Here is a 13,682-nt window from a genome sequence, read left to right as displayed (position 1 = left end):
AGGTTTAGATTTGGGATTTTGAGTTAGGGCTGAGCACTAAAGTTGCTGGCAATTTAAAAAAAAAACAGGAAGCGCAGGTTCATAATGGATCAGGCTCCACCTTGTCCAGTATTCTGTCTCCAGAAGGAGCCAATACAAGATGCTTCAGTGGAGGTACAAGGGCCCTTCGCTGGATGGATATGGGAGAATGTGCCCTTAGAGAAAATGTATTTCTACTTCCTCTCATTTGACATTATTTTACACCCTGGAGCAGGAAGTTTACCTCCGTTACTCACTCAGATAATATTTTAATTGATCCCTCAGTTTTTATTGCAGGTAAAACCAAATGACCTTAAAACAAACAAACAAACAAACAAACAAACAAACAAACAAACAAACAAACAAACAAACAAACAAACAAACAAACAAACAAACAAACAAACAAACAAACAAACAAACATCCTCTCTACAATGTTAAATGTGGAGCCCAGGCCAACTGAAGCATTCCAGCGGCTCTGCGGTGTATTCCCCACTGCTTAACAGATTTGCACACAAGGAGTCGCTGTTACTGCTGCAAGAACTATTCCTTTTGTCTGCAGCATAAAGCCTATTTCCTTTCTTCCGCAGCTTCCTGTAATTCTTCTCCTCAGGCATGGTCAGAAAAAGTTCAAGGGCTCTTGCAGACCGAAAAGAGACACAAGCATACAACTAGCACAGCTGCTAAGCTATTGCAAAAGCAGAAATATAATATTTTTAAAGGCATCACATCCAAAGCAGACTTTTGTCTTTGCTCTTCTGTGCATCAGGGAAAAAAAAGGACACAGCTGTGGATGTGGAAAAGGGCAGATTTTGCAAGATTATTAAACAACAAATTGTTAAAACAGCTATGCTGCTCTCTTTCTCCTTCCTGGTTTTGATATTTTTTTGTTCAAGTGAGTATAATTTGTTTTGAATTATTTTGTTTTCCTTTTTCTAAATTGCATTTTTGCAGTGGCCAAGACATTCTATTCTATTTTTCTTGTCTTCCAATCTTTCAATGCCTAAATATGAAACTATTAGCTGAGAGAGACACAACAGAAGGACATAGAAAATTATTTGTGTGAAAAAAGATGGATTCCTTCCTTTTGTGTAAGTGGTTATTTATTTCTGCTATAAATTGCTTAAGAGTAAAAGGAATCTGGACACCATTTTTAAGAGGGGTAGATCACTTAATCACTACCTGTTAGGTTCACTCCCTCTGGGGCACCTGGCATTGGCCACTGTCGGCATTCAGGATACTGGACTGGATGGACCTTTGATTTGACCCAGTATGGCCATTCTTATGTTCTTAAGATAGGTAATTGTAGGAGTAAATTGAATGAGATCTTTGGAAGCAAGGTACACTTGAGAGATGTTCCGTGTTATGTTTGGCTGAGATTTTGGAAGGATTTTAAGAAAGCGAGGAGCCGATCTACAACTCAGTTTGGGACCCCAAGTGCCTTAAGATACTATGAAACTTCCAGCCCTGATCAGTTACCAATTTTATTTTTTCTTTTGCAGAAAGGACAGATGCAGACTCAGTAACTCAGCCCGAAGGCACCGTTATCATCCATGAAGGAAAATCTGTGCTTCTTTATTGCACCTATGATTACTCTGGGTCTCCTGTACTCTACTGGTATGCGCAGTATCCCCATGAAGTCCCTAGCCTGTTGCTGACACAATATGGAACCTCGGACGAGGAGGAGAAGAGATGCAGGCGAGGGTTCTCTGCTAAACTGGAGGAAAACTCCAAATCCTTCCACCTGGAGAAAAACTCCAGCGAAGTGAGCGACTCTGCTGTCTATTACTGCGCCTTGAGAGACACAGTGAGCAAAGCCACCTGGGAGCTGAACAAAAACCTCCCTGACTGATAGAAACACAAAAGGCTGAAATAGCTGAGATTTCGCTTGTCAAGACCTCAGAGTGTAATCTCTGTTCCTTAATATCTTTGTTTTATTCTTCACCTTCTCCCCCCCACACGCGTTTTTTTTTACCTTAGCCTTGGATAGCATTTGGATTACAATTAGGAGTCAGGGATTAAAGGTTATTATGGTTTTATCTGCTGCTTAGACTGTAAGATTAAATTTATTTGTATCATTGAGGTTAAGGATTAGGGTTGGAATAACAGTCAGTTTAAGGATTAGGGTTAGAGTTAACGGTTTGGGCTGGGGCACAGTTGGGAGCTAGAGGGGTGGATATTAGAGTTAGACCGATTGGGGAGGGGGAAACTTTATGGCCTGAGGCCCACATTGGGGTTCCAAAACTCTATGGAGGGCTGGGTAGGGAAGGCTATGCAGCCCCAAACAGCCTGGCCCTCGCCCCCTATCGGACCCTTCCACTTCCCGCCCCCTGACTGCCCAGCTCAGAACCCCTGACCACTCCAACCCCCCCTCCTTGTCCCCTGACCAAGACCTCCAGGGACCCATATCCCTAACTGCCCCCAGGGACCCCATCCCCTATCCAACCCCCCTTCTCCCTGTCCCCTGACTGCCCCGACCGCTATCCACACCACCGCTCCCTGACAGGCCCCCAGGACTCCCACACCTATCCAACCCCCCAGTTCCCCATCCCCTTACTTCCCCCCAACCTCTGCCCCATCCAAATTCCCCCCTGCTCCCTGTCCACGGCTGGGTGGGGCAGGACGATCAGTACCGCAGGTCATAGTTTGCCCAGCGCTGGATTAAGGGTTAGTATTTAAGATTAGTGTGTAGGATTAGCGTTAGGTTTGGGGAATGTATATAGTTTGTTATGGTTGGGGTAAATAAATCTTGGTGTCAGAGTAGGGATAGAAGTTAATGTTTAGGGTTCTGTTTAGAACCGGAGTTATGTTTAAGATTAGGGACAGGGTAACATTTAAAATTAAGATTAGAAGAAAATTAGGGTGAAGGAGTTCATTTCAGGATTATTGTTTAGGGTTAGGTTGGAGTGAAGGCTGGGGCTGAGGTTATGTTTATGGTGAGGCTTTCAGTTACGGTTAGGGAGAAGTTAGCGTTTGGGGTTAGGATTCGAGTGTTGGTTGTGGTCAGAGTGAGGAGTTATGGAGAGCATTAGGATTCTGATATTAAGTATCAGAGGGGTAGCCGTGTTAGTCCGGATCTGCAAAAGCAGCAAAGAGTCCTGTGGCACCTTATAGACTAACAGACGTTTTGGAGCATGAGCTTTTATGGGTGAATACTCACTTCGTCGAATGCATGTATTCACCCACGAAAGCTCATGCTCCAAAACTGTCAGTTAGTTTATAAGGTGCCACAAGACTCTTTGCTGCTTTTAGGATTCTGAGTTAGGGTTTGTGATTGAGATTTTGGGTTCAGATTAATATTAAAATCAGTTTTTATTACCTTTTTACTGTCCTAAACTGTACTGACCGCCGATCCCCGCTTCTGGGATCTCTGTGCTGGGTCCGTACTGTATTCGAATGTAATCTCAGCACTGCACAAACATTGCTGCATTTGTCTCACAAACAGCACTGTGATGCTGGGAAGTGTTACTACTCCCATTTTATCATACACGGGAAAGTGAGGTACCGAGTGAGGTTTCTAGGTTTGTCTGTCGAGTTCACAAAAGAACTTGGGTGCTGTGAAGCTGAACATGCTTTTAGGTGCCTACAAAATCTTTGGGATTCACAAAACTCAAGTTGGGCGCCCAGGCTCCCTATACAATGAGCTGAGAGAGACAGATACCTCCGAATGGGATTCACAAATTCCAGCAGGCAGGCGGCTCGTCCCCTAAACTAGCCTACAGGGAGATACCAAGTTGAGTGGTGTGTGCTAGGCCTCGCCTTTCTCGGGGAGATAAGTGCCTAAGTCTGGTCTGTAGGGAAATACCTCTCTTGAGTCTCGCTTGCAAACTCTCTCTTTCCTTTAAGATGCGGGGGAGGAAGGAAGGGGATCCCTTGTAACTTTTAGCCCAATAGTTAAGGTACTCACTGGGCTATGGGGCATTCTGGTGGGGAAGGGGGGGAACCTTGGTGTCTTCTACTGAAGCTGTTCCATAGTGGATAAATAATTTTTAAAAGTCTATTGGAGCAGAGGGGCCTGATTCTGGGATTTAGGCACCTACTTGCCACTGTAGGTGTCTAAGTCCCTTTGTGAATCTAACTCGTTCTTGTATCTTAGTACCAATGTAGATACAAGAACGAATGGGTATAAACTGGACACTAGGAAGTTTAGACTTGAAATTAGACGAAGGTTTCTAACCATTAGAGGAGTGAAGTTCTGGAACGGCCTTCCAAGGGGAGTAGTGGGGGCAAAAGACATATCCAGCTTTAAGATTAAGCTTGATAAGTTTATTGAAGGGATGGTATGACGGGAGAGCCTAATTTTGGCAATTGATCTTTGATTATCGCCAGATAAGTATGCCCAGTGGTTGGTGATGGGATGTTGGATGGGATGGGATCTGAGTTACTGCAGAGAATTCTTTTCTGAGTGCTGGCTGGTGAGTCTTACCCACATGCTCAGTGGTTAGCTGATCGCCATATTTGGGGTCGGGAAGGAATTTTCCTCCTGTGCAGATTGGCAGAGGCCCTGGAGGTTTTTCGCCTTCCCCTGCGGCGTGGAGCATGGATCACTTGCTGGTGGATTCTCTGCAGCTTGAGGTCTTCAAACCACAATTTGATGACTTCAATAACTCAGGCATAGGTTAGGGGTTTGTTATAGAAGTGGATGGGTGGGTTTCTGTGGCCTGCTTTGTGCAGGGGGTTGGACTAGATGATCACATTGGTCCCTTCTGACCCTAGAATCTATGAATCTATAAACTCTTAAGCGTGTTAAGATGAAGATAGGCGCTTAGAGAGGGATTCAGTGAGAGTTACGCATTTAGTAGATTTTAAAATACCACTAAGTCTCTATTTTGCATCATTAGGCACTTTAGTACCAATAATAATCAGAGCCTAAATGACTTGCCCAAAAAGTCACCCAGGAAATTTGTGGAACAGCAAGAAATCAAAGATGGATTATTTTGTATCTTTTGGGGGTGATTTAAAAAAAAACTGGTAACCCTCCCATAATTCAGACAAAACAATAGCCTCATTTTCAAAAATCCTCTGGAGAGAGACCCCACATGAAGTATCCTGAGAGACACAGAAGATTTTCGCAAGAGATGAGCGCATGATTTTCTTGTTGTTTTATTTGATATCCACTGGGGGCGCGGCACACATTCGCATCCATATTTTAATTTACATTGTGTTTTGCGTGTGTGTATTAAACTAATTTGGAATCGGAAGCTGAATGAGTTTGCCTCGTTGTGTAGCGTCACAAGATGAGAGGGAGGAGACAAAGGTCACGGAGGAAACAGGTTTCATCTTTAGGACAGGAATGGTCTTTTACAGAAACAGAGGAGGAGGAGATATTCTAAAACTAGCTGCAGATGGTAGTAACAACACCAGGATAACCTGAAGCTGCAAAATGCTCTTGTATGTGGCTGTACAGCTCTGGCTTCTGCTTCCGCAGTCAGGTGAGATTAAAAACTTTCATTTGAAGTAAAGGCACTTACAAAGAAAAAAAGGTTTCTGAACAAAAATAGTAGGAGAAATTTTGCAAAATCCTTTGCAAAGAGACAGCCAGGTTAGCATCACAAATTAAGTCATCGGTGTGCTGGGAATACCGAGATGTTTTTAAGGAGTGACTCAGACCTACACATATACAGGCTGAAATTTTCATAGGAGGGCAAGGGAGTGAGGGATCCAAGTGGCACTGAATTTAAAAGTTCCAAACACGCATAGATCGATGTTTAAAGCTTTTTTTTCCCCCTCCATAGGTCTTGCACAAAGTGACTCTGTGGACCAGTGTCCTCCAGAAGTGAGAATTTCAGAGGGACAAAGTGTAACTTTACACTGTAATTTCACCACCGCTGACATAAACCTGTATCTGTTTTGGTACCGGCAGTATCCGAACCAGCCTCCTCAGCATATACTGACTAAAACGAAGTTTGATGCTCCGGATCTGACGCTTGTCCAGGGAAAATTCTCAGTGTCTTTGTACATGGGTAATAGGACAGTTCCCTTCCAGATTGAGGCTGTTTCTCACCAGGAGAGTGCTGTGTATTACTGTGCTCTGAGACCCACGGGGGGGAGAACTGAATCTCCGCTCTACAAAAAGTGGCGGGAGGTTGTTTACGGTAATATGGCAGAATCGTATAAACGCAGGGCTGGAAGGGACCTTGAGAGACGATCTAGTCCAGCCCCCTGTGATGAGGCAGGACCAAATGTACTTGGATCATCCTTGACAGGTGTTTGTAAAATCTGTTCTTTGATAGAAAATGTTTTTTTCCTATCTGATATTCTGTTAATCCTCTCCAACACAATTTAGTTCCTGCATTTTGCCCTACAGTATATTCTTTTGATTTTTTTGATTATTATCAATGAAGATGCTTTGGATTAAAAGAGACTTTTCGATAAGAAAGGTAAGCCACAGAGGACAAGTGTTAGACCGAAGGCACAAATTTAGTTTAACTTTTAATAATATTTCGTCACTACTCTAATTTCATATGAAAAGTAGAATCAGGATTTCCCTCCCAGTCTTATGCTACATATCGATGACTAGTCTGACCCTTCTAGAGAGGAGAAGAAGAACTCTGTCAATAAACGTGTAACTGACACGCTGTAAACACAGACAAATTTTAGCATCTTCTGTGGCAACAAGACACGTGGGCATGCGTTCATTCCTCCTCCCTCCACCCCATGAAATCCAATCCACCTGAGCCCAGTGTAATCCAAACCAATCCTACCTAAATCAAGCCAACGTGACTGAACCTTGTATCCAGCTGAACCGATCCCAACACAATGGCTTGTGGAAATAATCCAAACTTTGAAATAATTTTTTCTGGAGAGAAGTAACACAGATATACAGATTTTTAATGTCATAAGAAAGCATTATGTCCGTGTAGTTTGACCTCCTGCTTAGCAAAGGCTAGAGAATTTCTCCCAGTGACTCCTGAAACAGACCCATAACTTATGATGAACCTAGAGAAGCCTGAGAAATGCCACGTGAAAATAAGCTTTTTCTCCCTTCAGAGAAATATCTTAATGGTTTATGGAGTATAAGTCCATCAATGGCTAGTAGCAAAGATGGTCAGGGATGCAACCCCATACTCTGGGCTTCCCCAAGCCCTAATAGCCAGATGCTGGGACTGGACAACAGGGGATGGATCACTCGATAATTGCCCTGTTCTGTTCATTCTCTCAGAAGCACCTGGCACTGGCCACTGTTGGAAGAGAGGAGATTGGGTTAGATGGACCTTTGGCCATATTGGGCCAGACCATTCTTATGTTTTCTAGATGGTTTTTCAAAATTACGTGTCTGGCTTATTATGTCCACAAGGGGGCGCGCCTGACTTTCTGGTAATTACATTTTACATTGTGTTGTTTTTATTTAAGTTGTATTTGAACCCAGCACTGCCCTCGAGAGTTTCTGTCTCATGTCATAAAGAGGAGAAGGAGAGGGGGAGTCACAGAGAGGACATTTTACAGCGTGCATGCTCCTTTAATAAACGAAACAGGAGGAAAAATTATTTTTATAACTGAATAAAAGGCCTAGCAAAAAGGAGGATAATTTCAAGTTGCAAAATGGTCTCTGCCTTGTTCTATAGATCTGTCTTCTACTTGTGAAGTTAGGTCAGAGAAAATGCTAATTTTTATTTGATTTATTGTGTTTAAGAGCTACAAGAGTCTTATTATAACAGGCTAGGGTTTTCAAGGAAGCCTAGAGTGTTTAGGCACCCAAATTCCTAATGATCTTTTGAAAATGCCACCTAATAGTTTTAAAAGAAAACTAGTTTCGCTGAGCCAGAGACTCGTATGGTTTAAGGAAAGAACTTTGCTTTCCTTTCGAGTTACTTTGTTTTAGAATGGAAACCAGTTTCTACATAAGATCATTAGAGACTTTTGTGTAAAAATATGAATGAATAAATGTAGTTTCATTACTGTTTTTTTTTTTTTTGTCTCTCAACAGGTCTTGTTTAAAGTAATGAAAATCTCAGGGGGCAACTCGCCACTTTGCATTGTAATTTCACCGCCGCTTTCACCAGCCCAGATCCCTTCTCGTTCCGTCTGTATCAGAACCAGCCGCCCCAGCACTTATTGGCAGGGTATCAATCTCCTGCTGAGAAGAACACGGTCACCTCTGGAACATTCAAAGCAGTTTTCTGACCACAGTAAGGCGGTTCCCTTGAAGACTGAGGCTGTGTCCCTGCAAGGAACAGCCATGTGTCACTGTGCTGTGAGGTGTCAGAGGGGTAGCCATGTTAGTCTGGATCTGTAAAAGCAGCAAGGAATCCTGTGGGACCTTATAGACTAACAGACGTTTTGGAGCATGAGCTTTTGTGGGTGAATACCCACTTCGTCAGACATGCATCTGACGAAGTGGGTATTCAGCCACGAAAGCTCATGCTCCAAAACGTCTGTTAGTCTATAAGGTGCCACAGGATTCTTTGCTGCTTGTGCTGTGAGATACGCAATAGGGCAGAGCTGCCCCTCTGGCGACACGAGAAGTGATCGAGGTGCTCACACACACCGAGGGTGGCAGAGACTCTTTTTCTACGCCACGCCTTTTTTATGACCATTCTCTGCCGAGTTCAGTTCCTTCTGCTCTTCTCGTGTCTGGGAGAATCTTTCCTTTTCTACCCCTGTGCAGTGTTATACCCCCCCATGCTGTGCAAACCAAGCCCCACGTGTTATTATCTGTTATATTTATGTGAATTAATATATGCATGAATTTACAACCTTTATATGAACATATTAGTTGTCAATAAAACAAAACACTCCACAAATCTTGGAAAATTGTACCAGGATTTCCTGCAGTCGGAAACACGCTGTACAAGACACCGGGCGAGGTTCTGATCTGTGTCCCATCACCACAACTCTGGTCTAACTCTGTCGGGCCGGGTTCTTAGCTGCTGTGAAGTGTCTTCAGCTCCTCTGATATCAACATCCATCCACCCAGCTCTCTCTTTCTGTCCATCAGTCTTTCTGTTCGCCCAGCTTCTTATACACACTCTCGCCTCGCCAGGGAATCGCGGAGCCTAAGAAGTGCATTTCACGTGTAAACATTTTGTCTATTGCATAGAGACAGTCACAGCTACAACCAGAGCTGGAGCTTCCATTGAGGTGAACTAGGCAATCACCTAGGGGCCCAGGATTTTCGGGGCGGCATTTTGCGGGGGGCTTGGCATTTTGGCAGGGAAGGTCCATTGGTCTGCAGCTCCGGTGGACCTGGGTGCCACACTCTGCCTGGTGCTCCCAGCCCCCTCAGGGATTTCGCTAGACCCTCTCCTTACGGGGGTGTGCACCTTCCTGAATTCCCCCAAGATCCCCCGCTCAGTTTTGTGAACTAGTTACATGCAGTGTTGCCAATTTAGTGATTGTTTGGAAATTTGAACTGAAATTGAAACATTAATACACACTTTAAAAGCATATACAGTGTCTGATAAAATACCTGTATCTCAAAAAGTGTAATAGATTTGAAAAGTATGAACATAGACTAGCTTCCTTAGACAGCTCTTGTATTTATGACGATGTCAGTGCATTCACTTAGGTGGTGTTGGCCAACCTAATAATGTCAAATGATGATGTGTAAGCAAAGTCTAAATGAGCTCTCCCTGACAGCTAGTGATGAGCTGGTGGCTGGGGGCAGGGCTGGGTCCCGGCATCAGCCGAGCAAACTGGTGCTTGGGGCGGTAGATTCCAAGGGGCGGCTGCCATCCAAACCTTTTTTTTTTTTTTTTGCACTTCGCTGCTTCTGCCGCCCCTGCTGGATTTTTTCTTTTTGGTTTGCTGCTCCTGCTGCCCTGTGTGTGGGGGGAGGCGGAGGAGGCAAGCTCCTGGGAGCGGTGCCAGGTCTGCGGCAAGCCCGGCACCCCGGACCCGTCCTTCCCCGCCTGCCCGCGGAGCGGCGCGGAGCCCTCCCAGCAGGGGCGAGGTGGGAGGGGCCGCATGGTGAGTGCCCCCTTAAGGAAGCCCTGGCTGCCCCCTTCTCCCCCGTCCCTGCCCCTGCTTGCTCGGGTGTGCACACCGCTGCCCGGGGTCTGCAGGGCTGGGAGTCGCCCTGCACCCGCGCTCGCGCCACCCCGCAGGTATTTTCTTTTCTTTTTTTTTTTTCTTCCCTTTGCTGTTCCGGTCAGCCGGCCGGCAGTTTTCCCATAATTCCAGCCCCAGACTTTGCTTCTCCAGCCGGCAGGCAGGTTTGTTTCACTGTACCCCCCCCCCCGCCGCTTCGTCCCTGGGGAGGGGGGCAGGTTTCCTGGAATTCCCGCCCTCGCTCCCCCCTTTGCTTCTCCAGCTGGCAGGCAGGTTTGTTTCACACCCCCCAGCCTCTTTGCCCTCCAACCGGCCAGCAGGCTTCCCGGAATTTCCGCCCCGCCCTTTGCTGCTCCATCTGGGCGGCAGGTTTGTTTCATGCCCCCTCCCCCATCTTCACTGCTGTGGCTGTCAGGTTTGTTTCACGCCTCCGCACCCCTTTGTCGCTCCCACCGCCTGGCAGGTTTCCCAAAATTCCCGCCCCCCTTTGCTGCTCCACCGGCAGGCAGGTTTGTTTCACCCCCCCTCCCGGCCTCTTCCTCCCTCCCACTGGCCTGCAGGTTTTCCGGAATTACTGCCCCCACCCCTTTTGCTGCTTCAGCCGGGAAGCAGGTTGGTTTCCCGCCCCTCCCCCCGCCTTTGCTGTTCCAGCCACTGCGCAGGTTTTTGTTTTTGTTTTTTTGCTTGTGTAAGCAGAGTCAGGATAAGCTCTACCCTGACATCTGGTGCAAAGAACTTCAGAGAGTGTGCTTGCATAGGCACGCCCACCCTATCCCAGACTGCCGAGCTGTGGGACTGCTTGGTGACAAATGACTCAACCTCAGTTGGGTGGTACTTGCTAGACAAGGGACATGGGTTCCAAAACCCCATGAGGGGAGAGAGGCTGGGGACAGGTATCTGTGTCTGGTGGTGCAGGCTCCTTGTGGAGCCAGAAGCACCAGTTCCACCCCCTCCTCTCTCCACTGTGGAATGTCAGAGTTGATTTTTTATTCCCTTAAGAATCCAGATACAGGTTACTGAGCTGAACTCACTTTTGGCTAATGGTGCACTAGCACTGGGACTCCCCTACTAAGAGCTGAGATAACTAAAGAGCTGAAATTACTGAGCTGAGAGCACTGAGTACTGTGTTAACTAGTGGGGGAGCCTGAAGCTATACTGTGGAACAGAGCAGCTGGTGGAGTGGAGCAGTTTGTGGGGACAGCTGGTGGAGCAGAGCGGCTGGTGGAGTGGAGCAGTTTCCTGAGGATGGCTGGAGGAGCAGAGTGGAGCGGCTGGTAAAGCGGAGCAGTTCGCGGAGAAGGCGGGAGCAGAACCCACGGAGAGGCAGGGCAGTTGGCCCCAGACCACATAAGATGCCCCTTTCTACCCAGGCTGGGGGGAGGGACCTCTGCAGATAGACTCTCGAACTTTGGGGCTGCACTGACCCAAAACAGAGACTTTTGGATTGTGGGACTTTTGGGACTGTGGGTGATTTGGGGGTTGCTGGACTCAAGAGCCCAGGAAAGAGGACACAGCCCAATTTCCTGGGGTGGGTCTTTGCTCACGGTTTGGTCTATGAACTCTAGTTGAGGTGTTTTCCCAATTTAGTGTTTGTTGTTTATCTCCTGTATTAAACCTTTTCTGCTACACCGAGACTCTGTGCTTGCGAGAGGGGAAGCATTGCCTCTTTGAGGCGCCTAGGGGTGTGTGTAAGATTTTCCCAGGTCACTGGGTGGGGGCTCGAGCTGGTTTGGTATTGGGTTATTGAAACGGAACACCTGGATACTGAACCCGGCCCTTGTTGCTGCCAACTCAGAGGGGCAGAAGGGTTACACTTGGGATGGCAAAAAAGCCAGAGCCGCCCTGGCTGGGGGGAAAGGCTTCAGGACTATACTGTATTTACATTCACACCTAATCTATCTAGGCACCCAGCACACAGAGCTGTGCTGCCCAAGTGATAGATTTTGGCTGGGGTTGGGTTACAAACCACTTGAACAGGGGTGTGTGTAAATAAATATTGTTGTTCTTATTGTATGAGTAAAGGGCAGTAGAACTGTACTTGGCCTGTGCTGATTGAGGGCATCAAGAGAGAGGGTTGGGACAGGTGTTTTGCTTGATGGTCTGCCTGGGTCACAAGTACTATTTGACCTGCCCCTCTCCACTGTTTAAAGACAGAGCTGATTAGGCTCCCTAGAGAGTCTTTTGGTTTGTTAAGTGACCACTGCAGCTGAAATCCCTAATAATCAGGTCTAAGTGCTTAGTCCTGTTGTGGGACAGTGTTTCTGTGCAAGACACGGCCCAGTCTGCACTAGCAATGAGGCCCCCCCCACCCCGAGAGCTTATCTGAAATCACTGAGAGCTGGTGGATCCCCAAGAGACCAGCTCTCAGAGGTCACAGTGGCAGGCAGCAGCAGAAGGTGACAGTGGAGGGCCATTGGCAACAGAGAGATGGAATGAACAGTGGCACAATGAACAACAGTGGTCACAGTAAACAGTGAGCAGCTGGAGAAAAGTGTAACCTTAATCTCCACTATACACTCTGCAGAGGCAATCTACTCCAACTAGCACTTGTACAAGCTGCAGACTCTTCAAGGGACATTAAAAAAGCTATACATTTAATGTCTTCATTATATTCTTTTTTCCACAAGACTCCAAAAAGACTGAATTTATTGGAAAATATAGAATATACACTGGGACTGAAATTCAAATTAGTCCAACCTGGGAAAACCCACTGGCTTTCTCATGAGCAATCCTTGGCTGTTGTCTTAAAATTATGCTAGCCATTATTAGTGACTTTGGAAAGTATCTACTAAGATGGGATGGATCTAAGTTGAGAGGCTGGTGGGTTACTTTTGCTACTATGTTCAGAGAAGACTATTGCTATTCTCTCTCTCCTAAGTCTACTGCTGAAACCACTTGGGTCATTAAACAATGCCATCCAGGCATCTGCTACAACAGTAGTAGATCATTGTCCAGTATTTGCTACATTTGGATCAATCAAAGAGCTATCCATTGAGAAAGTACTGGAAGAAGCAAAGACTTCAGTCCAGATGTTGACTAATGAAGGCATTTATATTGAATCCTTAAGTGAAGAGGACAAGAAGTGCATGTTAAGACAACTGAAAAAATACAGACTTGTTTCTTAAAAATCTACAACAGCGACCTCTAGATTCTACTCAACCTCTACATAGCTTTTACAGATCCCTGTCCTATAAAACACTGACAGTTGAGTGGAATGGGGCTGCTGTGTGAGCAGGACAGAATAGAGAATTTGAACACAAAGTGGACTATTATAGGATGAATGAATGAAGATTTGACTTCAACTTCTTTTTTAACACCACTAGTGGTTCCACCCTATCTTTGTGCTATGTTTCCTGGGATGAAAGAAATGGGAATTCATCTCTTGCTCCTCCCTGTCACAACAGCTACACCTGAGTGTTCTTTTTCATCATTGAATATAATTTTGTGTTCTGAAAGAAGTCGCCTTCTGCCTGATCATGTGAATGAACTAATGATCATATCAACTGAAGGAATGGAAGTACTGGACACACGCGAAGCCACAACAGATGAATGTATTGCATTCAATAAGTTCATTAACAGAATTATGCAAAATTATAACAAGAAAGCAAGAAGGATGTTGATCAGGCGTCCCCAATGTGGTGCCTGTGGGCGCCATGGCACCCATGGGGGCATCTAA

General features: G+C 45.9%; 1 gene segment (V, D, J or C); it reads left to right on the top strand.

Moving 5' to 3' along the window:
- The first annotated feature begins 827 nt into the window (after nucleotides 1–827).
- LOC115642312 lies at nucleotides 828–1,997 on the top strand. The segment is given in 2 exon segments: nucleotides 828–911; nucleotides 1,519–1,997. Coding segments are annotated over 2 exon segments (396 nt in total).
- Nucleotides 1,998–13,682: the final 11,685 nt, after the last annotated feature.

The sequence above is a fragment of the Gopherus evgoodei genome, unplaced genomic scaffold, assembly GCF_007399415.2.
Source record: "Gopherus evgoodei ecotype Sinaloan lineage unplaced genomic scaffold, rGopEvg1_v1.p scaffold_39_arrow_ctg1, whole genome shotgun sequence".
NCBI lineage: Eukaryota > Metazoa > Chordata > Testudines > Testudinidae > Gopherus > Gopherus evgoodei.
The sequence above is the reverse complement of the archived record's forward strand: the minus strand, read 5'-3'. Positions and strand labels throughout refer to the sequence as shown.